The sequence below is a fragment of the Oncorhynchus keta genome, chromosome 15 (genome assembly GCF_023373465.1).
Source record: "Oncorhynchus keta strain PuntledgeMale-10-30-2019 chromosome 15, Oket_V2, whole genome shotgun sequence".
In the NCBI taxonomy this organism is placed as follows: domain Eukaryota; kingdom Metazoa; phylum Chordata; class Actinopteri; order Salmoniformes; family Salmonidae; genus Oncorhynchus; species Oncorhynchus keta.
In genome coordinates, this window is record NC_068435.1 from 28,308,313 (window position 1) to 28,333,477 (window position 25,165).

Consider the following 25,165-nt stretch of genomic DNA (forward strand, 5'->3'; position numbering starts at 1 on the left):
TTCTATCCGTCCTTCGAAGAAGTGTGACGATATTTTCTTTCAGCTTTGATTATTCAGGAGGGCAACGGCTACCTTTTCCACCAATCATAGTAACGGATGCTATTCTGCTTCCATGGTAACCTCCCAAATCTTTTGAACAAACCAATCACGACAGCGCATTTAGTAATTTAAAGACAGTTCGTCATTGGTCGTTGAAATTTTAAACCTGAGCTGCGGCAGAAAGGAACACGTTTCAGTGAAGTTGGTGAGTTGATTTTCCCTTCCAGTAGTTCTAAAAGTACAATTTTATCATCAACGACATGTGGAATTAATTTTATAGTAAGTAGCTCACGTTTGTTAACACCTACATTTGGGTTTTGTTGCATGGAATGTAAATAGTAAATGACGGAGAAAGCCAACAGGTTTGCTGGCAAACGTTAGCCGTTCAATTATAGCGTCAGTGAATTAGTTTTCTACGGTTAGTTAACATGCACGTTTAGTTAACAAAATATACGCATTTGTTAGTGTCATATTAAACTAAACTATAAACTACTTGGTTCTAATTATTGCAACGTTACCCTGTAGGAAGTCCGAAAGACAGATTCAGACATGGCTCAATTTGGATTTGACAACGACATTCACAGCATTCTGAAGCTGGATATGCCAATCACTAACGCGCCCATGGCGAGGTGGCAGAGAAAAGCCAGTTCGTCGATGTCGACCAGCTGTGCCAACACCAGCGCTCTATCACCTGGCAAATCCGGAAACCGATCTCTTAGTCTGTCCAAGACGCCCAGTAAAACACCAGGTGACCAGCTATTATTTTAGTTTTTCATGTTGAATCTTGCTCTACAGTACTTGCTTATCTATACTTAGGTAGTCTCTTTCAACTGTCTATGGGTGTGGCACTGTTAACAATCTATTTCACCAAGGGTTCTATTACTAATCTGCACTTCTCTCTTGCTCAGGTAAAAATGGAAAGACACAGTGCACACCTTCCAAGGCAGGTGGTGACCGTTTCATTCCCACTAGAAACAACAAACAGATGGATGTGGCAAGCTTCCTGCTCTCAAAGGAAAATGAACCCATGGACACAAACCCCTCAGCAGCGACATCTGTGAGTCTTTTCTCTAACATTTCCAATCACATTTGTTGTTGGTATGTTGTATTGTAACACAGGCAAATTTGTCATTGTAGGAGAACCAGAAAGCATGGTCTGTTACTCTCAATGGATATGACATTGAGGAGGCAAAGATCTTGCATCTGGGAGGAAAACCCTTGAATGCTCCAGAAGGTAGGCATTCTGTTGGGAATGATAGTGACTTGATGTCAGTTGCTTGCTATCAGAATCTGGTGTCAAATTCTCTTTTCTTTGCAGGTTACCAGAACAACCTAAAAGTTCTCTACAGTCAGATTCCTACCCCAGTCTCCACCAAAAAGAACCGATACATACCATCAGTGCCTGACAGAATCTTAGACGCTCCTGAACTCCGAAATGATTTCTGTGAGTCCTGCCAATACTGTACTACAAATGTCTAAAAACCTGTCTGAGGAGCAGGTACCGATTGACTTAATCTAGGGCTGTGTCATAGATGCTCCTGAACTTCAAAATGATGACTGTCTCCTTACACAGTAAATGTCCAGTAACCTACCTGGGAAGTAATCCTAGCTGTGGGTGTAACATGCGCCTGCCGTAATGCATAAATCCAGTGTTTTACATTTTAGTAATTTGGCAGCTGCTCTTATCTGTGGAGGGGGTGTGGGATTACTTCAGATACTCTTTGAGGAGGTGGGGTTTTGGTTGTTTTTGGAAGATGGACAGGGAAGCTGCTGTCCTATCTTGAGGTGGAAGCTGTGTTGCTTCCGGTGAGACGTTTGTATTCTACGATGTTGTAGAGCATGAACTTGCAGGAGTGAGTCACTGCTTTGATGTTGGCAGAGAACGGGTGTTGTCCAGGGTCCGGCCAGGGTTTTTTGCATTCTGGAGGTGTCATCTGTGATGGTGAGGTAGGCCTTTCCCTGGAGGAAGAGTAGCTTCGTCCTGTCGAGGTTAAGCTTGAGGTGGTCGGCTGACATCCAAGCTGAGTTATCTTCCAGGCTGATATGACTGAGCTGAGTGACTTGGTGTATAGAGAGAAGAGGTCCAAGATTTCAATGGAAGATGGAGTGACAAATGGGCCACATCAAGTTGATCGTGTCCTTTTGTCTTCAGACTGACCTAAATTCATTCAGGGTGGAGATGCGTATTCTTTTACTTTGTTAAAAAGCTCCATTTACCTCCGTCTGTTCCCACAGATCTGAACCTACTAGACTGGAGCAGTCGGAACCTTCTAGCAGTTGCCCTTCACAGCAATCTTTATCTGTGGGACGCCACCCAGGGTGACATCGTCCTACTGATGAAGATGGAGCGGGTGGAGGACTACATCAGCTCTGTGTCATGGATCAAGGAGGGCAACTTCCTTGCCCTTGGTACCAGTGACTGCAAAGTTCAGGTGAACGGTCTGCTGTGAACATACCCAGTGCACATCTAACTGAATTGGGCCTCCAATGCAATTTTATTTTGTTAAAGAATGATTTGATGCCTTTTTTCCATTTTGTACATATCACCTGAATTTGTTGTTGTCCCTAGTTGTGGGATGTGGAGAACCAGAAGCGTCTACGCAGCATGTCTGGCCACACTTCCAGAGTTGGCAGTCTGAGTTGGAACAATCACATTCTTTCCAGGTAAATATTCATGTCTTGGCGGGGGGGCGGACGCCGACTGTATGAATAGTCAGTCCCCCAATGCTTTTACTGTCCCAGACAATGTCCATGTTGTGGGCACATTCTTGGGTCGTAAATGGTTGTGGTACGTCTTGGCTCGTTCAGTGTGACATGGATCTGTCGCTTTGATTACTGCTACATGCGGTCGTAGACCCCTTGAAGAAGTTATACCGTGTCCAATTTTTGGGGGGCTTTATCGTGCAGTGTGGCTGGTACGAGCCGATCCCAGCGACTGACAACTAGGAACACTGCCGGTACAGAGTATGCACACTATATGATTCTTGTGAATAGTCAGATTAATTTAATAGTTCTATTTAATGTTTAGGCTACATACTGTGTCAGAACAATTTCCTGGATAGTCTTATTTTCGTGACTCATCTGAAATCAGCCTACCTGATGGGATTATAATAAATGCACAATCGCCAATCAAAATAATCTTCTACCACAGTGACCATGCTATTTTGAGGAAGCCTATTTGATTTAGAGGTTATTTGGAAATGTTCTACAATGCCTACTTTCAGTTATTTAAATTCAATATACTTGCGCATAAGCACAAGCACATGCTCAGATCAAATACACCACTGCAGTTGACGAGGCCTCGCAAGACTATCACAGAATGTGACGCCAGAACTGAAGCGAATTGTACATCTGGACAGGATGATAAAGATTTTAATTTGGTAACATCAGTGTGACGTGACTAAATGTAAAAGATGGAATCCCATGTAGAGTCTGCCACAGCCTTAAGTCAGTCCCTCCTGGATCTTTTGTTTTTGTTATGCTTGTGTCCAGAATGTTTTGATTTGGTGTTTTTATTAACCATCTTGTGATTTACCTTTTCCAGTGGCTCCAGATCTGGTCACATCCACCACCATGATGTAAGGGTAGCAGACCACCACATCTTCACCCTGTCTGGACACTCTCAGGAGGTGTGTGGGCTGGAGTGGTCCCCTGATGGAAGATACCTGGCCAGCGGCGGCAACGACAACCTTGTGTACGTGTGGCCAGGTGTGCAGGAGGGCAGCGGCCAAGGCAGTAATGCTGTCCACAGCTTCAATGAGCACCAAGGTGCAGTCAAGGTAAGCAAAAAAAAAAACTAAATGTAATTATTGGTGCAACGTGCTAAATAAAATACCATGTTTGAAGGATGGAGTTGGGATTGAATAATTTGATGCACATTCAAGTCCACTCACTGTAAAGAGATGCACAACCACAATGATTGTTTCTTACTAAAATTCCTTAGGCTTTGGCCTGGTGCCCATGGCAACCTAACATTCTTGCGTCTGGAGGGGGCACCAGTGACCGTCACATCCGCATCTGGAACGTCACCAGTGGCTCTTGCATCAGTGCCCTGGACACTCAGTCTCAGGTAACTGCACCCATCTTGATCCCTAGTCGGATTGTCTGTTCTGAAGTCTCATTCAATTTTGTGCTAGATGATATTCCACCTCCAAGGACCTGCTGCTCAGTCATAGCGAAATGAATATTTGCATACCAGTCACTTAAAAAAAAGTTTACTTTGCATAACTGCAATGCCTTTACGATCAGGCATTGACTGGTGGTCAAATCTGCCTTACAGGTGTCCTCTTTGAAGTTTGCGCCAAACTACAAGGAATTGGTCTCCGGCCACGGATATGCCCACGACAACGTAGTCATCTGGAAGTATCCCTCCTTGACTAAAGTGGCAGAGCTCAATGGTGAGTGTCTGGCCTGAAATGATGAATCTTGTAATAACTTTACACAGAGCTTTTAAGTTTGTCATTGATGGATCAGTTGACAAGGACTTTTTTTTTTGCCTAAAGCTGTAAAAGCATCAAAGAGCCTGACAATAATGTCCCTCACCCCAGATTTCTTAACTGGGTAAACATGAGCCTAATTTAAACTAAATTTGATTAATGTCGATTTAATTTATGTAGATTTAATTTGCTTAATGTCAATGCTGAAGCATTTTGGGCATGTACACCTCCCAATCCATCTCAATGATGCATGTTTAAAGATGTGCTATGCTGAAATTGCTCTGCCTTTTCTTGGTTCCTAAAATTCTATTAGTTTGCTTAATTTCAGTTTGACAAAATAAGTAGGTATAGTGTAAAGAATCATCTAAACTGCTGTGAAGTCTTTTCCGTAACCAAAAAGTACATTTTTTTGGTGGCAGTGAGTAGGTCCGGAGTCTACAAAATTGAAAGTAAAATAGCACATGTTTCCAACTGTAGCCATTCTGGGGTAAAAGTTCAACTGAAATCTTAAACTTTTTCTCCCCCCCAAAGGTCATGAGGGCAGGGTCTTGAACATTACCATGAGTCCAGACTGCTCGACTATCGCCACTGTAGCCGGTGATGAAACTGTCCGCCTCTGGAAGAGCTTTGAGCTGGATCCAGTCAAGAAGAAGGCCAAAGAGAGGATGGCGAAGTCCACCAGCAGCAGCATCCACCAATCTATCCGATAATTAACCTTTTTTGTATTGTGTGTTCAAGTTATTGATAAACTCCTAATTCTTTACTAATGTACAAAATGTTTATTCACTGTAAAATAAAGATTGCCACTTTTAAATTTTCTTTGTTTGAATATTTTGCAGCCTTGCTACTCTATGACAAATCTGATTTTCCAGTTAAGAAAATCTTCAAGTATTATAACCTGGGTAGAGTGTAGTGAAATACTGTCCAGGCCCTCATTCAATGTGAAACAGATTTTCTTTGCTGAAACCATATTAGCCTCTGCTTTTGATTCATTTTTCTGTGGTTAACATTATTTTGAAGTACACCTGAGTTTATTGGTGATGCGCTAGTTGAATGTGGTCTTATTCATAAATGGCTCTTTAACCAAGAATGGTGTTTTCTGAAATGCATAACTCGGGCTTGATTAAGTCCAGCCAGGTGGGATGGGTTCTAGGTCATGTGATAACAGCTCAGGTCAACAATCCTCTGAAACTAGCTGTGACCACAGTAAAGACTACCTGGAAAACCAATGGGTGCTTTCCAGTAAGACAATCTGCAGAATACAAGACTGTTGATCGGTAGGTTTCTGAGAAGCAATTCTGCAGGAATTAAGATAGTCAGCTCGGCTAACCCAATTGAGACTGCCTCGATCTAGGTTGGTCTAAACATGGCGGTGGTCGAAGACTTCCATTCCTGTCGTTGAAAGAGATTGTGACATTCAAAATGGGGCTACTTAATGTTAGATCCCTCAGTTCCTAGAAAGTTATGGTCAATTAACTTATTGTGATTGACCTGACAAACATGGCTTAAGCCTGATGAATTGACTGTTAAATGAGGCCTCTCCTGGTTACACTAGTGACCATATCCCCCGCGCATCCAGCAAAGGCGGAGGTGTTGCTAACATTTACGATAGCAAATTTCAATTTACAAAAAGATTGCATTCTCATCTTTTGAGCTTCTAGTCATAATCTATGCAGCCTACTCAATCACTTTAAAGCTACTGTTTACAGGCCTCCTGGGCCGTATACAGCGTTTGTCACTGAAATCCTATCGGACCTTGTCATGGCAGATAATATTCACATTTTTGGTGGCTTTAATATTCACATGGAAAAGTCCACAGACTCACTCCAAAAGGCTTTCGGAGCCATCATCGACACAGTGGGTTTTGTCCAACATGTCTCCGGACCTACTCACTGCCACAGTCATACTCTGGACCTAGTTTTGTCCCGTGGAATAAATAAATATTGTGGATCTTATTTTTCCTCATAATCCTGGACTATCTGACCATTTTAAGTTTGCAGTCGCAACAAATAATCTGCTCAGACCCCAACCAAAGATCATCAAAAGCTGTGCTATAAATTCTCAGACAGCCCAAAGATTCCTAGATGCCCTCCACATACCCAAGGACGTCAGAGTACAAAAATCAGTTAACCACCGGAGGAACTAACTAATACCCTAGATGCAGTCACACCCATAAAAACAAAAAACTTGAGAAGAACAATCCATTTATTTTTGATACTGTCGCAAAAATAAATAAAAAGCAGCATTCCCCAAGAGAGTATGGCTTTCACTTCAGCAGTGATAAACTTCTTTGATGAAAAGATCATGATCATAAGAAAGAAAATTACAGACTCCTCTTTAAATCTGCATATTTCTCTGAAGATCCGTTGTCCTGAGTCTGCACAACACTGCCAGCACCTAGGGTTAAGGGAGACACAAGTTTTTTAATACTATATCTCTTGGCACTGATGAAAATAGTCATGGCTTCTAAACCTTCAAGCTGCATACTGGACCCTATTCCAACTAAACTACTGAAAGAGCTGCTTCCTGTGCTTGGCCCTCCTATGTTGAACATAATAAACAGCTCCCTATCCACCGGATGTGTACCAAGCTCACTAAAAGTGGCAGTAATAATGCCTCTCTTGAAAAAGCCAAACCTTGACAGCAACTCACAGCTTTCCTGAAGACAATGTATACGAAACGTTTCAGTCTGGTTTTATTTTTCCCCCCCTTTTCTCCCCAATTTTGTGGTATCCAATTGTTGTAGTGGCTACTATCTTGTCTCATCGCTACAACTCCCGTACGGGCTCGGGAGAGACGAAGGTTGAAAGTCATGCGTCCTCCGATACACAACCCAACCCAACACTGCTTCTTAACACATCCATCTGGAAACCAGCCGCACCAATGTGTCGGAAGAAACACTGCACCTGGCAACCTTGAGACAAGGACATCCCGACCGAACAAGCCCTCCCTAACCCAGACGACGCTAGGCCAAATGTGCCCCATCATAACACTGAGACTGCACTCGTGAAGGTGGTAAATGACCTTTTAATGGCATCAGACCGAGGCTCTGCATCTGTCCTCGTGCTCCTAGACCTTAGTGCTGCTTTTGATACCGTCGATCACCACATTCTTTTGGAGAGATTGGAAACCCAAATTGGTCTACATGGGCAAGTTCTGGCCTGGTTTAGATCTTATCTTAAAGATATCAGTTTGTCTCTGGATGGTTTGTCCTCAACTGTAAATGTCAGTGTTCCTCTTGGCTCCGTTTTAGGACCCACTATTGTTTTAACTATATATTTTACCTCTTGGTGTTGTGATTCGGAACCATAGTGTTAACTTTCACTACTATGCAGATGATACACAGCTGTACACAGCTGTACATTTCGATGAAACATGAAGCTCCAAATTTGCTGACCCTGGAAGCCTGTGTTTCAGACGTAACTGGATGGTGGCAATTTCTCCCTCTTTTCACTCAGAGGATCTGAGCCCTAGGACCGTGCCTCAGGACTACCTGGCCTGATGACTCCTTGCTGTCCCCAGTCCACCTGCTGCTGCTCCAGTTTCAACTGTTCTGCCTGTGGCTATGGAACCCTGACCTGTTCAGATGTGCTACCTTGTCCCGGACCTGCTGTATTCGACTCTCCCTCTCTCTACCGCACCTGCTGTCTCTAACTCTGAATGATCGGCTAGGAAAAGACAACTGACATTTACTCCTGAGGTGCTGACTGGCTGCACCCTCAACAACCACTGTGATTATAATTTTACCCTGCTGGTAATCTATGAACAGTTGAACAGCTTGGCCATGTACTGTTATAAATTGCCACCCAGCCAAGCCAGAAGAGGACTGGCCATCACTCATAGCCTGGTTCCTCTAGGTTTCTTCCTAGGGAGTTTTTCCTAGCCACCAATGAATGGAGAAACGTATATCGCCCCACCCAGCAGACTGTCAAAAAATCTTGTTCACGTTGTGTCACGCAATCCCTTCTAAAAGTCAGTGTTTGAGTCGAGAAACCTGCCTATTCTCTGCATTGCTTGCTGTTTGGGGTTTTAGGCTGGGTTTCTGTACAGCACTTTGTGACATCGGCTGATGTATTTGATTGTGGATGCCTTATGTGCCTCCCGGTAAGTATGTTTAATGACTCAGCCTTACTTAAAATGTGTTTTATTTCAAAAAAAAAAGTTAAATATAAACAGCACCAAAAAACAAAACCATGATGGACATCAATACAAATCCCATCTCTTTGAAAGAGACCTGGGTCAGCCATTTACAAGCATGTTCCAGTCCTTTCAGTGGAAACTACAATATTTTCAAGCAACACAGGAGTCATGCCAGCCAAACAATAAGTTAAAGTCCAAGGGTGGGCTTTCATTGGTCATTTCAAAACTGGGTTGGAGGTGAATAATAGTGAGGATGAACACCTCTTCATACAGTGTGATCTACAGTTAGTAGTTCCCTCCAACCACTCAAAATTTAACAGTGTGTCAAATAGGGACCAACTGGTAAATCCATTAAGCCATTCATATCCCAAAAGCAGTGTAAATAAATATAAAAAATATACATTTGAGGAAAGTGATCAGTAGCTAACATGTGAAAGAGTAGCATTGTTTTGGAATCTTTGGCATTTTGGAGGCTCACTCAGACAGTTATGCTTCACCGTCCAAAATGACAAAGCTAGACTTCCTTCACTTTGCCGAGTTGGTTATGGCCGTTGACACGGTGCGCTGTTGTCCCATTGCCGTTCTCCACTTGTTTGCCGTTGGGAACCATGGAAATGTTGCCAATGGTAATGCCGTTGGTATGACCATTAGTAACGCCATTCTGCTTGAGCTTTGCCTCCTTGGTTGCTGTAGGCAGCCGTTTACCCTTTATGTAGGCCTGAATCCAGAAGTTGGAGAAGAGTACGAAGAAGAAGGTTCCGTACATCCAGATGAGGTGAATGAACATGGGCACCTGAAAGTCACACTTCTCCATGAAGTAGTATTGAGAGATGTGAAGTGAGATCAGCACAAACTGGATCTGAAGAAGGAAGAAATAAGGGAGAACATATTAATGATGTTTGTAGATTGCACGCAAGTCACCAATTCACAACAGTAACACCGGCAGCTATACACAAATCAATGCTTCCGTTTAACAGTTTCTTCCAATTGTACATCATTAAGAAAGAACACCCACAAGCTGGATTGCGGTCATGTACTTCTTCCACCAGAGGTATTTCTGGAAGCGAGGTCCTGCAGCGGACAGGCCGTAGTAGGTGTACATGATGACGTGGACACATGCGTTGACCATGGCATGGAACGAGCTCATTCCCCCTGCTGGAGATTCACAATGACAGGCACATTATTATAAAACAAATGGTTGAAATGTACCCTTTATTTAATTAGGCAAGTCAGTTAAGAACAAATTCTTATTTACAATGACGGCCTACACTGGCCAAACCCGGACGACGCTGGGCCAATTGTGCACCACCCTAACGGGACTCCCAATCATGGCCAGTTGTTATACCGCCTGGATTCAAACCAGAGTGTCTGTAGTGACGCCTCTAAGCACTGAGATGCAGTGCATTAGACCACTGCGCCACTCGAGAGCCCCATTCAGAGATTCTGAATAGTCACAGGGGCATAACAAAATACATGTTGTTCCTAAATCATTTTGTTAAACTCCTTTTTCCCTGGTAAAATTGTAAAACTTTCCTTTTGTGGTTATGAGGTTTATTGAACAACAAACACCCCCCCACACACAGTTAACTACTCTAAAGTTAAACAGGTTATATGTGCGACTGTAAGCACACTGCATGGGGATGATGTCATTATGAGGTCAAGATTACCAGGAGCGATGGTCATACCCCACCACCACGTGAAGGGCATGAAGGAGTGATGGAAGACATGAAGAAATGTAATCTGGCTGTGTTTCTTACGCAGCACAAAGAATAACTGCAAAGCAGAAAAGAGTTTAAATTACTCTAAAGCAAACAAATTCTAAAATCTCCATGCGTGTCAGAAAGACGAAGTCAGAAGTTGATTTATGCTAACGTCAAAGGACAGTTCATGCCAATATTTTTTTTATCCACACAAACATGTTTTAATAGAAAAAAAACCAAAAACATTCTTACCGTGTCCAGAAGCTCGATGAATTTAGAGAAGTAAAACCACCAAGCCACTCGAACCATCTGACAAAAAGGAGAGAAAAGTACAGAGAATAAAGATGGCATCAAATAATATAATTTGACCTATTAAAATAGCTATGCATGTTTAAAATGTATAATATAAAACATTTTCAATGAATGAAAACATGGATGGCATCTCATGAGATAGAAAGCAGATTCTCTTATAAACAAAGCTTACCCTTAGAGCCTGTGGGCTGCTTGAGTAGTCACAAAGGTCACATCTCCAGGTAAAGGTGGTGCCCCATCCTGACATCAGGAACTGCAATGGCAGAGCACAGAACTGGCTGTCAAATCATACATTCATAAAAGCTGTTTTAATTTTTTTAATTTTATTTTTAAATCGCACCTAGAGTACAGTCTGCCTTCACAACAAGGTTCTTTGAGGAGCTTAAATTCTGCTGAACGACTAACTGCTTTGCTCACCTCATAGACAAGGAAGGCGTTCAGGAACACCATGCTGAAGTTATAGACGATCATGGCCGATTTGAGGTGATAGGGCTTGCGGTTTACCATCAGGCGAGGCCCTGCATACAGCGAGAAGAATACATAGCCCAACAGGATGCTGGTCATCTGGAAGGGGGTCCGCATCAACGGGTAGGGCAACAACCGGTGGTCTGAGGATAAGCAATTTATCAAAGACAACAATACAGGTTACACACACAGCATGGTACAACATGTTCATCTACAAACTGCAATTCAAATGTATTTCATTCATTTACAAATTGTAATAATAAAAATATCCATTTTAGAGAACACACTCACCCGTTCTCTGCAATAAATACTCATACAACGACATAATATTGGATCCCAGTTCTAGCAGCATTTTGATGGCCTCTTTCCTTCTTTATTCAGTTGATCAAAAAACCCTGAAAAAAATAGACGAAAATACAATTTGGTTGAAAAGACAGTGGGTGGTGATAATGGCAGCTAATGCTTTTATGCCTACATGGAAAGCAGTAGTGTCCCCAGAGACATACGGTGATGAACATAGCAGCCTAGTGTAACACTGCCTCCCCTACTAAACAAACAGAGACAGCTGCACAGGCCCATCATATATCTGAACCGGAGGCTCTGCTTTGATGACTGACTATCTATCTGATAGACAAACAAAACAAACATAATTCACAACCGTAAAAATCGGCACAAAGGGCATTGTAGTCGGTCTGACCATGTACTGTAGGTCAGTCAATGCCCAATAGATCCTACTGGGATTTTTCACAGATAAGTAATATTATATGAACTTTTCTATAGTAGCTAAGTGTTTTATTCCACTATCAGCCATGGACATAAAACCAATGATGTAATATTAGGGATTATCTACACAACAGATTGCAAAAGGCAAACAGACACACCAACACAATCACAACTGAACTGCATTTCACTTGTTCAGTGTTTACTTCAGTTTCTAGCAAGAAACAGGGGATAGGTTACATTTGCATGCAGTTGTATACCATAGATGAATCTGGCATACCAGGCAGTTGCAGCCCCACCAGCTTTAACCTACACAAGAATATACTATATAGGCTTTAGCATTGAGTCAACCTAAAAAACAAACACGCCACTATACTAATAAAATCATCTCACACACCGCGACCCAAGATGGTGGTAGTTTTACAAAGAGCTTGTTCAGCAGCATTTAACATTCCCTTAGCGACTCTTTTGAGACAATGTGTTCTCTCAATGACTAACAGATCCAGTCAAACAGGTGAGGTGAACACATTTGAACAGTCAGTATGTGGTATGAGCTCACTAGATAGTAATGGATGAGGGATTGAGAAACATGACAGAGATGGAGTGGCTTGGAGGTGAGCCGGCAAACCAAACTAAGAGCGAAGAACAAAAGAGAGAATATTTAATATTTTATTTTTTATGTCCTTTCCATAAAACGGCAATAAAACCCACTCCACACAAAGATGGGACAGCGTTATCATATCCACCAGATCTAACTACAAGAAAAACCTATCCTGACAGTTTATAAAAGTAAAAAACTTGAAAGACACTGCAGTGCTAGATTGAGTATAGCACTGAGCATTACTGAGATTATACAGACAGACATTTTTTTGTTAACACGACTCACCTACTAAGTTGTCCTCAGTACTGTCCTCAGTACTGTCCCCAAACCCTCAGGCCTTTAGGCACACAGCCAAGAGAGCAACAACCAATGACCCTACAATGGGCCAGGCCCAGCAAAACAGGAGTCAAAAAGAGAGATTCTCTGAAAAAGTGTAATGCTAGTCCCAGAATTTCTTGTTTCTCCCTTGAAGTCCTCAAAATGTTGAATCAAATTACCTTCTAGAAATAGCCACAGAAAGCTCAGGCAGACTAAGTCAGAGAGAGAGATGTGTACAGCTATGAGGGAAGACAGCTGTGTTGGGACTCATTCAACCTAGATTTAAACCAAAGGCTGCGCACACTACTAAGTGACAACACCCAGCTAGTTTCAGGAACACACCCTGTTTCAACATTTAGACCCATCCTCCCCTAACCACTATGCCTCTCTCTGATTGGTTCAGCAGAAAAAGTGGGAATGGCCATTGGTCATCAGAGCAGGGTTGGGTAGTTGAAGGTAGTAAGAGAGGGAGAATCCAGTAGCAACCTCTGTGCCCAGTTTTCAAAAGTTATATGGATTTCACCTATCCGATGGGATTGAATGCATAGAAATATAATGAATAGAACTTCACTTGAATGGGGATTCCTGTTCTATTCATTCCATTTGGCAAAATCTGGATAGATAATTTTTGAAAAACTGGGCCCTGGAGAGTTTGAATGGCCTCTTAAATAATGGGGGCCTATCACATAGTTTTTGTTACATATAGACGTACTAACACATCCCTTATAATAATAAGGGGGATATGAGAGTAAATCACGGGGATGTAATGTGTCCATGTGGCCCTAACTGACAACAGGCACAGAGCCTAGGCTTAAACTCACGTCTGTCCCACCTACAGACACAATATGACAGGTTCCACTAACTTCCAGTAGCTCTGGTTCTACCTGTTCCTCAGACACTGAGAACTGGAAATGAGTGTTGTGGTGAAAGAGGGGGCCTTAAAATGTTATCACTCAATCTTACATTGGTATGAATGGCTGACTGGAATTAGAAGAATCTTGGCATGAGCAGTGTACAGACAAAATTTAAAAACACACACATTGACAACAGTCAGTTTACACAGTGCTTTAAGACTTTCCCTGGGGGAAAGCACATGGGGGGTATACACTGTAGAAGGCCATATACCCTCACGTGATGACCTGGCTGTTTAGACAAGATGACATATCATAGGAATTAGTCCATATTTCTCATACCGAGTTGCCAAGTTAAAATGTAGGCCTACAGCCAGTATGTATTTAAGACAGAGGAGAGAATGATGAAGTAGGGTGGGGCAAGTGGAGGAGGAAGACACCACCACATCTAAGTGAAATTATGATAGGATTAGACCAAGAAACAAAAATTACACCAGAACCAACCCTAGAAACACCAACCAGACAGGGTTAACCACACATCAGATTCTTTCAAGAGCAAATACACCTCTTCCCTATGGGCTGAGGTTTTGGGCAAATCGCCAACATTCAGAGGGCAATCACTCTCTCATCCCTCTTTTCAGCATCCCTCTAGATGGGAGATTGACTGGACCTGTAGTCCCATACTGGGTGTAGTTGTCTGCCACAATAGGCCATCGAGAACCGGTACTTTCCACTCATTAAAAAAGGTTAAATGTTTTTTTAAATCGTTCAAATAGCTCTAAAATTGACATAAGTGGCAAGGATAAGAGACCCTAGGGTTGCCTATTCCACTGCTGCTGGAATAATTGTGGTCTGGTACGATTTGGCGGGAATATTGGCCCCGAGTGCTCTCACGTAAGAGGCGTGGCCCCTGGCCTCTCCCAGGACACAAGACCCAGACAAGTCCAGAGATATTTAGAGAAAAGGTGGAAATAGGAATCCCAGTTGCCAATGAATGGAGAAACGTATAAAGCTCCACTCAGCACACTGTCGACACATCTTGTTCGCATTGCGTCACGCAATCCCTTCTAGAAGTCAGTGTATTAGTCGAGGAAACCTGCCTATTTTCCTCAAAAGTACGTAATGTCACAAGTTAATCATTTCACATCCCAAAATATATTTGTAATATAGTACTTGTTCACGTAATTCAGGCTAATGTTGGGTTACGGTAGCGCCCAATTGACTCCCATTAACTCTTAGAATAAGGTTACTCCTTGTCCCAGCATCGGCAAGAATGCACCGTGCAGACCTTTGATGACGCATGGACAATGTGCACAGTGGGAGTTAATAATTCTCCAATGGAGTTTCCACATCCCCTCAAAAGTATCTCTGGACAGTCACAACAAAAATGGACAACATTACTTACGGCACGGATGGAAATAAAGTTTCCAAGGACCATGCTGTCAACAGCAGACACACAGCAAACGATCTGTCAAAAAACTTTGTTTAGCCAGCCCCCCCCCCAAAAAAAGAAGAGAGTTGGATGAAGGATGTGGAAAGAGCAGATGGTAGATAAATTCTTCGGAAACTGTTGGACCGCAAACTGTTGGACCGCATTGTTAGTGCACTAAAACATGGTTACTCAATTCATAGACGCCAACTACCTTCAGTGCATATTGACAGTAGTACTGTAGCGACCCGTACAGACAGCTGTGTTTTATGTGTTAGGTTATTAGTTGGTTGTGTTGTACTTACCAGTACCCAGTGTTCGCGGGGTCCACCATGCCAATCAACCTGCTATCTGCCAATCCCGGGAATGCCTGGAATGTTCTGATGCCGGGCATCCTTGTGGTTGGCGGAGTGGCGTGGTGGGGGATGGAGCATTGGAAGTTGAGACTAGGTTTAGCCATTGTTCTTTCTCTTACGTCTGGGCTTCACAAGAGAAGGTCACGGTTGGTTTGTGGGGTCTTTCATTTATTTTGTTTGGGCTACAGCCAAACAGTAGCCTGTGTATAGTTGAGTTAATAAACCATCAATTCGTCAACTCAATCCTCTGTCTGGACAATTGTCCCTTTATGATCTAGTCAGATCATTACATTGGTGTCAGGAGTTTTAAAAAACGTTGATAAACGTTAGCCAGCTGACTTCTGTGGCTAGCTACCGTATGTGAGAACGGGGGTTGAAATTGCGTCGAGGGAATCCCGAAAGTGGAGGTAGGGGACGATTATGGCCAAGGAGGTGCGTGTGCATGGACGTCAGAGGATCTGGCTGAGGAGATCGCCAGGGCGTTGGAGCCCAGAAGCCGCTTGAAGGAGGACGTTAGAGTGATGACGGCTGAAGCGAGCATGAGTGCTTCGTCAACTGTGCCTCGCGAGGATTCTGGTGGACGGACCGAAGGGGTGATGTAGACACGGCAGGACGAGGAATCTGGGGCTCAGGATGTAAACGAACATAGCGGCACCCAGTTCCCGGCTGCGTCTGTTTCTGTTTAGAGCCTGAAGTATTCCGGTAAAACGGATTGGGAAGCTTTTCATGCTCAGTTTGAACTATTAGCTCATTTTAGGTAGTGGTCGGATGAAGAAAGGGCACTGCAGTTGGCTTTATGCCTCACTGATGAAGCTCTGGCCTGTTTGATATTGATTAGCCTCGAGGACAGACGTGATTATGGTGCTTTAGTGGGAGCACTGAGGCACTATGGACAGTGTGTACAGCCCGGGCTGCTGCGCTCCGAACTGAGTAATAGACGCAGGCAGCCTGGAGAGCCTCTACGGGTGCTAGCTAATGACATTGAGAGCCTCTCTCGGCGGGCATATGTACACATGCCCGCCCGCCCGCCCGCCCCGTGCAGAGCGACCTAGCACGTTAGCTGTGCATACAGACCCAGCTGGCTCATCCCTAGTCATTTCAGATAGCCTTGGAGATGGCTTTGGAGAGGGAGCTGGTGTGGGTTGGGGCTTTGGTGGGGGTGCAGGAGACAGACCCTCTGTAAGGGCTGGGGGGCAGAGCAGCCCGGAGATGGAAAAGCCTGCATGGGTGGCTGGAATGACAGAACTCATTCGTGCTGTGTTGCTACAGGCGGCACGAAACACATGCCCACATGCCCTGTTCCCAGCCAGGTCATCTACGCCGGGATTGCCCCATGTCCCCCAGAGCTCAGGGAAATGGCTCGAGGTCCGCATGGACCAGGTAGTACAGACCCCTGGCTTTCTTTCTCAACCACCATCTTCAGGAAGAGCCCACCGGCACCACCGGCACAGACAGAGAAGCAAAGCTCCACTTCCCCCAGAAGCAGACGAGGGCAAGCTGATGGAGCCTGTTGTTGAGGTGGGCCGGACCTGTGTTGGGGACTTTTGTCATGTCCCTGTCACTGTGGAGAGGATGCCCTGCCCTGGTGGACACTGGGTCCACAATAACCCTGGTGAGGCCGGATATTGTGCCAGGTTGGACTCTGTGTGAGCCCACAACTGTGCAGCTCCGCAAATACGCAGGTGAGCTGGCACCCATGAAAGGGAAAGGAATAATGACTGACAGTAGGGGGCAGGTCTGTGCAGGACCCTTATATCCTGTGGTTGGACTTTCTTAGAAGCACAGGCTGCCATTTCGACCTAAGTGGAGGCACACTGAGCTTCCAGGGAGGGCCGGCAGTCACCATGCCCCCCCTAATGTCACATACACGCAACACAACAAACCCTTTACTCCAACAGTTAAAGCAGCAGAGATTCATGGCTCCCCCCCCCCCACCGATTTGGCCAATATATTTTTTTTACACTTTTATTTCATCTTTATTTAACTAGGCAAGTCAGTTATTAAGAACACATTCTTATTTTCAATGACTGCCTAGGAACAGTGGGTTAACTGCCTTGTTCAGGGGCAGAACGACAGATTTTCACCTTGTCAGCTCAGGGATCCAATCTTGCAACCTTACAGTTAACTAGTCCAACGCTATAACCACTTGCCTCTCATTGCACTCCACAAGGAGACTGCCTGTTACGCGAATGAAGTAAGCCAAGATAAGTTTAATGCTAGCTAGCAACTTATCTTATAAAAAACAATCATAATCACAAGTTAACTACACATGGTTGATGATATTACTAGTTTATCTAGCATGTCCTGCGTTGCATATAATCTGACTGAGCATACAAGTATCTGACAGAGGTGGTAGGCAGCAGCAGGCTCGTAAGCATTCATTTAAACAGCACTTTCGTGCGTTTTGCCAGCAGCTCTTTGTTGTGCGTCAAGCATTGAGCGGTTTATGACTTCAAGCCTATCAACTCCCAAGATGAGGCAGGTGTAACCGAAGGGAAATGGCTAGCTAGTTAGCGGGGTGCGCGCTAATAGCGTTTCAAAAGTCACTCGCTCTGAGACTTGGAGTGGTTGTTCCCCTTGCTCTGCATGGGTAACGCTGCTTCGAGGGTGGCTGTTGTCGTTGTGTTCCTGGTTCGAGCCCAGGGAGGAGCGAGGAGAGGGACGAAAGCTGTACTGTTACACTGGCAATACTAAAGTGCCTATAAGAACATCCAATAGTCAAAGGTATATGAAATACAAGTGGTAGAGAGAGAGAAATAGTCCTATAATAACTACAACCTAAAACGTCTTACCTGGGAATATTGAAGTCTCATGTTAAAAGGAACCACCAGCTTTCATATGTTGTCATGTTCTGAGCAAAGAACTTAAAACGTTAGCTTTCTTACATGGCACATATTGCACTTTTACTTTCTTCTCCAACACTTTGCTTTTGCATTATTTAAACCAAATGGAACATGTTTCATTATTTGAGGCCAAATTGTTTTTATTGATGTATTAATTTAAATAAGTGTTCATTCAGTATTGTTGTAATTGTCATTATTACAAGTAAATACAATAAAAAGTCGGCCAATTAAATCAGTATCGCCTTTTTTGGTCCTCCAATAAATCGGTATCGGCGATGAAAAAAAACAACATTTTTTTTTTCTTTTAAAATCAGTCGGTTGACCTCCAGTGGGGACTGGACACTTTGGGGTCACAAAAACACTGCCACCTCCTTCAGGGCTTTTACTGGGGGCAGCACAAGAGGGATGTGGAGGACGTGCCGCCGCTGTGACAACTGCACAGCGAGAAAGGGCCCCCCAGGCCACTCATGCTCAGCTCCAACAGTTCCCAGTGAGGGCTCCCATGGAGAGGGTGGGAGTGGATGTAGTTGGGCCATTCCCCACCACAGACAGTGGAAACCGCTGGGTGCTCACGGCCATGGACTATTTTATAAAAATGGCCCGAGGCCTATTCTGCCTGACCAGGAGGCAGAGACCATTGTCGACGCCCTGACAGCGGGGATGTTCAGCAGGTTTGGAGCTGCGGAGTCCATCCACAGCGACCAAGGCAGAAACTTTGAGTCCCGTGTGTTCGCCACCATGTGTGAGAGGCTGGGTATGCACAAGACCCGCACTACTCTTCTCCATCCTCAAAGTGATGGCCTTGTGGAGTCCTTCAACAAAACGCTTGGACAGCAGCTGGCCATCGTCTCTGCCAAACACCAACATGACTGGGACAAGCACCTGCCTATGGTCCTGATGGCATGCCGCTCCGCTGTCCAAGACTCCACCTCCTGCACGCCTGCCCTCCTCATGCTTGGGAGAGAGATCTGCGGAGATGGCGTTTGTTTGGCCCCCGGATAGCCCTCATGTTCCCCCGGGGCCGGAGTATGCCCGGAGACTCCAGGCCCACCTGGAAACAGCCCACACCTTCGCCAGAGAGCAGCTGGTGAATGCAGGTGCGAGGCAGAAGAGGAACTATGACATGCACACCCAGGGAAGGCACTTTGTGGCTGGGGAGCTGGTAAAAAGGCAGATGCCCCAAGTTGGACAGTCACTGGGTGAGACGCTGCAGCGTCCTGGAGAGGGTAGGAGAGGTTGTTTACCGGGTGCAGCTTCCTCCCAGGGGGAGAAAGGTGGCACTGCCCCGGGACAGATTAGCCCCGTACAGAGGGGCCTCTTCTCCCCAAACCCCAGGGACCCCCACAATTCCCCTCTCTGCCAATGACATTCTCCAGGCACCCAGCCCCAGGTGCCGCAAACAAGGCTCCAGACAGCCCACTCCCCCTGTCTCCCTCCCTGTGTCACCACGTGCTTCCCCGGAGCCACGGACTGTATTCCCCGTTCCCGCTTCCTTGTCCCCCATATCCCAGAGGGGCAGCCCCCTGCCAAGGATGGAGCCCCCTGTTTCACATCTGGACACTCTGCGACCATCACGGCCACGCAGGCAAAGGAGACCTCCAGGTCGCTTCAGAGACTGTTTGTTCCCTCGGGGACGAGGGACTTTGTGGTGGGGGGGCCTGTGTAGCAACCCACACAGTGTTTTATGTGTTAAACTATTAGTTGGTTGTGTTGTACGTACCAGTACCCAGTGTTCGCAGGGTCCGACATGCCATCTGCAAATCCCGGGTATGTTCTCATGCCGGGCATCCTGGTGGTTGGCGGAGTGGCGTGGAGGGAGGTTGGAGCATTGGAAGTTGAGACCAGGTTTAGCCATTGTTCTTTCGCTTACATCTGGGCTTCACAAGAGAAGGTCACGGTTGGTTTGTGGGGTCTTTCATTTATTTTGCTTGGGCTACGGCCAAACAGCCTGTGTATAGTTGGGTTAATAAACCGTCAATTCGTAAACTCAAGCCTCTGTCTGGACAATTGTTCCTTTATGATCTAGTCAGAACATTACAGTACCTTCTAGCCAGGGGTCTTTTGTCAAGAGCCCAAATGGTGAAATTTAACGCATTGCTTGCGGTAAGGTTTTGCAAACATAAAACGAACAGATCTTTCATATCAGCAAAAAAATTTTTTTTTTTAAATGTTGCTTTCCCACACAGCCATATTTCCATGTTACAGTGTTTATTTACAGGAAACAGACTACCTATGCTAATTAGCCATCTGTGTCTCCAAACACCTGTGTGTAAACAGAAGGACGCCACAAACGTGTTGTCACTGAAAAATACTGTCGATTGCAAGTGTTAAAACAGTGTCCAATAAGTGGATAATTTGCATTTGTGAAATGATTGATGTCATATGAAAGTAGAGGGCTTTACGTTTCTAGAACCGTACCACAATTGAGAATCAATTCACTTAAGTGTTTGGCTGCCATAGCCAATTTTCTTCTAAAAACAGAACATGTCCTTGGACTAAGAAGTAATGTTTGGCTCCTTTAGTCCATTATTGGGCTGAAACCTGGTAAGCTAACTCAAAACTAAAATGTTAGCTTTGCAACATTTACTAGCTATTCAGCCAATGTTCCAGCAAAGCGCTACATATTTTTTACTCGTTGTGGAAAGACAGCAAAAGTAACCTTAGGCTACCGTGGCTGAGAGCCACATTAATTTCCTATTCAGAGTCTGTGGGGATTTGTTTACAAATCATATCTTCATTTCGGCCCATGCAATTTATTTAGTTAGCTTCAGCATTTAGATTTAACCACAGCCATAGAATAGTAGTGCCCTGAAATTTGAGTGGTGTCCGGTCATTCTGAATGGGGAATGACTGTTTAGTCTAAATTACACTAGCTACAGTGGCCTGAAAATAAAATTGACTTTGCTAAAGTAGGAAAATAATTAGTAGAAATCATTATATCGTCAAATGTACTTACGAGAGATTGCAAAGGTCTTAAAAAAAATAGATAGCAATGCTAACGTTAGATAGCGAAAATCCAGTGCTGTAAACTCAATCATAGCTAAAGTTACCTCACCAGGGGATGGTGCTCGAGTACTGAAAACGGGCACCAATAACTTTGACCCCTATTTATGAGCAATTGTATTAGTATAAAACTAAGATGTCCCAATTTTTTTGCATACAATCTAGCTCAGCATTGTATTATTTATTTTATAATATTTTCTGGTCATCTTTGTCAAGTGTTCCAATAATTATGTGCCTGACAGTAAAAGTTTCTTTTTTTTTTTATCCAGAAGCTAAAGCATTTGCTTATTCCTAATTTTTAGGATGGAAATGGTTGACTTATTCAACATTGTTACGTCACAGCCTTATTCTAAGCTTTATTGGTTTTTCCCCCCACCTCAATCTACACACAATACCGGACAATGGCAAAGCAAAAACAAGTTTAGAAATTTTAGCAAATGTATTAAAAAAACTGAAAAAAATATATAAAAAAATAATAATAAATCACATTTACATAAGTATTCAGACCCTTTACTCAGTACTTTTTTGAAGCACCGTTGGCAGTGATTACAGCCTCGATTCTTCTTGGGGATGACACCACAAGCTTGGCACACCTGTATTTGGGAGTTTCTCCAATTCTTCTCTGCAGATCCTCTCAAGCACTGCCAGCTTGGATGGGGAAAGTCACTGCACAGCTGTTTTCAGGTCTCTCTAGAGATGTTCAAATTGGGTTCAAGTCTGGGCCACTCAAGGATATTCAGAGACTTGTCCCGAAGAAACTGCTGAGTTGCCTTGGCTGTGTGCTTTGGGTCATTGTCCTGTTGGAAGGTGAACAGTCACCCCAGTCTGAGGTCCTCAATGCTCTTGAGCAGGTTTTCATCAAGTATCTGTACTTTGCTCTGTTCATCTTTCCCTAAATCCTGACTAGTCTCCCAGTCCCTGCCGCTGAAAAACATCCCCACAGCATGATGCTGCCACCAGAATTGGAGGAAACCAGACAACCACCCCTTACGTGATGCTTGGCATTTAGGCCAGAGTTCAATCTTGGTTTCATCAGACCAGAGAATCTTGTTTCTCATGGTCTGAGGGTCCTTTAGGTGCCTTTTGGAAAACTGTCATTCGAGGGCTGTCATTCGACCTTGACTGAGGAGTGGCTTCCGTCTGGCCACTACCATAAAGGCTTGATTGTGGAGTGCTGCAGAGATGGTTGTCTTGGAGTAAGATCAGTCTGGAGATGTAGGGGTCTTTGGGAAGGATCATAGGATTCTTCAGTGCCTTAGGCATAGCAGCTTTGCTTATCCTTCCTCCCACTCAGAATGCCATTGTCAAAAATTGGATCAAGCTTACAGATTGAGCCGCTTCCCTTGGCACATCGTCTTCCTTTGACAACGACTGCAATTTCTTGTTTAAAATGCTGTCTTTGCTCAAATTGAATTATGATATTTTCTGCTTCATCTAAGTCATCTACAGACAGACTTTCTTTTCCAAATGTCAGTTTGAACTTGTCAATTTGTTCCTTCAGTGAGTTCCTTCAGTGAGTTTGTTAAACTGATCTGATCCTGGATCCGTTTGTGTTAGAATTGTACTTTTCTGGCTTAACTGTAGAAGTAGTATCTTCAGTTTAAGCAGCCAGGCAACTGTTTTCTTCAAGCTGTTCCATGTTGAATAGTACTCCGTTTGCTGGTTGGACTCCTTTCTTCCACACTTGTACTGCTGGTATGTGGTATCATTGCAGATGTATTTTAGCACAGACTGGCAGTCTTTCCAGAAAGTTGAGTCCTCGAGTTCAATCTTGAGCTCCAACCATAACATCCTGTCCACTCGCACCACCAATGTTGCTGCAGCAAGTTCTAGTCTGGGGATCGTCATCTGCTTGAGTGGAGTCACCCTTGATTTCTCCAGCATGAATGCGATGTGGACCTTTTGCATACAGTTTGTGAACTTGCCGTGCAATAATTTTGTTCACTTGAGTCACTGAAGTGATGCAGCTCTGCGGTCTTGACCAAAGTTCACAGGCATCATGCACCTGTCAATCTGGAAATTTGTTCAAGCTCAGAGCCATCTCTGCCATGAAATAGAGTGTTTGTCAGGGATGACTTCATCAAAAAAGAGGGAAAGAGCACAGAGAGAGAACAAAGGACTAACTCCTAAATCCCCAAAATGGGAGAATTAAACGAATTCTACATTTGAGAATGGTCCGTGGACACTTAAGGGACAGTTATGACGAGTGTATTTCATTTGGTGATCTCATGAAGGACAGGAAACACACATAACGGTATGTCTTAAAGTATACATTTCCCAACTGGCAGGTTTACATCTAAATATTGGGAAAATAATGTGATTAAACATGAAACTATTTGTGAAAAGATGTGATAACCTTCTAAATGAGTATGGATTTTCATATAAAGATCAACTGGTCAGTGGCCACGCCCCCGTGAGCCCAGACATCGCATTATAAGCGTCATGGACCGCCCTTTTCTACCGAAATGTATAAAACCCACTCCTGATGAAATTCACACCAGAGCACGCAAACCCCGGTGTAAGCGTAGGTTGCAAATGGTTGAATTTCTGAGACCATAACATGCCAGGTGACGCTGGTGTGTGAAGTGGTTTAAACTACAACTCTATCAAAGGACAAGACTATACCACATGGAGCATGGGCTACACGGCTGGAAATGGTTAAACTAAGGCTATCGATCTCTACAGAATAAGAGCAAATCTTAGACATCATTTCTAGCAGCAGACTAGTAATTCTGTAAACCTAGGACGAGAATACAGACAACAGCCAAAACATTTGTTCTATGAGAACATTTCTGAATGGTACTCTGAAGTATCCATTCTAACAACTACAAAATACTTTGATCTTCAGGGAAACGCAACCAGAGAGACTGATTAACGCTCCAGCAGACAGACAGGATTCTAACATAGAAGACAACGACATATGGGCGTAATTATAAATTGCAATTTCTTTTTGAATGAGCGGTCATTCATGTAAAGTATTAGCAATTTCTATGAGTGTAGTAATCTTCCGAGTTTGCCGCTTTCTCAGTCACACCCCTTTCTTTTGTCTACCAAGCAGTCATATCGGTTTTGTCTGCTAGGGACTTTCCTTTGTATCATGTAGCAACCCAATGTATAATATCTGCTGTTTATGTATTTATGTGATTTGATTAGTTAGTAAATAATTAAGCCAATTTGTAGATCGCAGATTCATCATTTATGCTAGGGTTTGTTCAGATAACCAAGAATTTTATGACGTTCAGATGAGACTGATAGAAGGTAATAATAATACATTAATGAGACTGACTAATCGATCAGATATTAAAATAACTTATATTCTGAAAATTATAGCTCTGTAAATCAACATTTTCCGTGGTTCCCCAACTTCCTAGTTAATTAAGTTTACATAATTAGTTTAATTAGTTTAATCATGTAATAATAATTACACATAATTGAATTGATCAAATTAGTCATTAAATGTGAATACTGTTAAGACAACTTGAACCCACCCTGAGAGCACACATCTGAATTTTTTTGTGAGAGCTATGGCTTGTTCTTCTGTGGCCACTGATTTGTCGTCATCAACACTGAAACAGTCAAGTCCAACTTTATCACCTCTTCATCGTAATTCTCACAATTGTCTTTCGCAGGGCTAAATTTGCGCAACTCGGAGAGGATATAGCACCGAAAAGGTACGAGGTCTGCCATCATGTCAAATGTGCTCTTGCCAAAATCTTAGCAAGACTCCGATAAACGTGTTTGCCAGGTCAGGGCCTTGAAATCAAATTAGTCACATGCACCGAATACAACAGTGAAATGCTTACTTACGGGCCCCTTACCAACAATGCAGTTTTAAAAAAAAATACAGATAAGAAAAAAGATAAGTAATTAAAGATGTCGTTCTGCCCCTGAACAGGCAGTTAACCCACTGTTCCCAGGCCGTCATTGAAAATAAGAATGTGTTCTTAACGGA

General features: G+C 43.7%; 2 protein-coding genes across 7 annotated transcripts in view; one reads left to right on the top strand and one right to left on the bottom strand.

The window, feature by feature from the left end:
- The first annotated feature begins 111 nt into the window (after window positions 1-111).
- On the top strand, window positions 112-5,289 carry LOC118394730 (cell division cycle protein 20 homolog). 2 transcript variants are annotated; one of them, XM_035788217.2, is made up of 11 exons: window positions 112-244; window positions 565-787; window positions 948-1,096; window positions 1,177-1,273; window positions 1,358-1,483; window positions 2,275-2,471; window positions 2,609-2,703; window positions 3,584-3,818; window positions 3,983-4,108; window positions 4,319-4,436; window positions 5,007-5,289. In XM_035788217.2, the coding sequence occupies exons 2-11, from the start codon at window positions 589-591 to the stop codon at window positions 5,183-5,185; spliced, it is 1,521 nt and encodes a 506-aa protein (XP_035644110.1). In that variant the 5' UTR covers window positions 112-244; window positions 565-588; the 3' UTR covers window positions 5,186-5,289. The 2 variants fall into 2 exon arrangements, with proteins under 2 accessions (XP_035644110.1, XP_035644111.1); XM_035788218.2 differs by lacking the exon at window positions 112-244 and adding an exon at window positions 251-318.
- Window positions 5,290-8,603: 3,314 nt separating this feature from the next.
- The window catches only part of LOC118394732 (elongation of very long chain fatty acids protein 1-like), a 28,087-nt gene continuing 11,525 nt past the window's right edge, over window positions 8,604-25,165 (bottom strand). For 2 of the 5 annotated variants that reach the window (XM_035788221.2, XM_035788223.2), the window contains exons 2-8: window positions 11,384-11,487; window positions 11,045-11,235; window positions 10,800-10,880; window positions 10,568-10,624; window positions 10,283-10,388; window positions 9,631-9,770; window positions 8,604-9,474 (exon numbers count right to left, since the gene is read on the bottom strand). In XM_035788221.2, coding sequence (XP_035644114.1) covers window positions 9,130-9,474; window positions 9,631-9,770; window positions 10,283-10,388; window positions 10,568-10,624; window positions 10,800-10,880; window positions 11,045-11,235; window positions 11,384-11,444 — 981 coding nt within the window. In that variant the 5' untranslated portion in view covers window positions 11,445-11,487 and the 3' untranslated portion in view covers window positions 8,604-9,129. Of the gene's footprint in view, window positions 9,475-9,630; window positions 9,771-10,282; window positions 10,389-10,567; window positions 10,625-10,799; window positions 10,881-11,044; window positions 11,236-11,383; window positions 11,488-12,698; window positions 13,045-25,165 lie in introns of those variants that run through there. The other 3 variants (XM_035788222.2, XM_035788224.2, XM_035788220.2) reach the window with 3 other exon arrangements.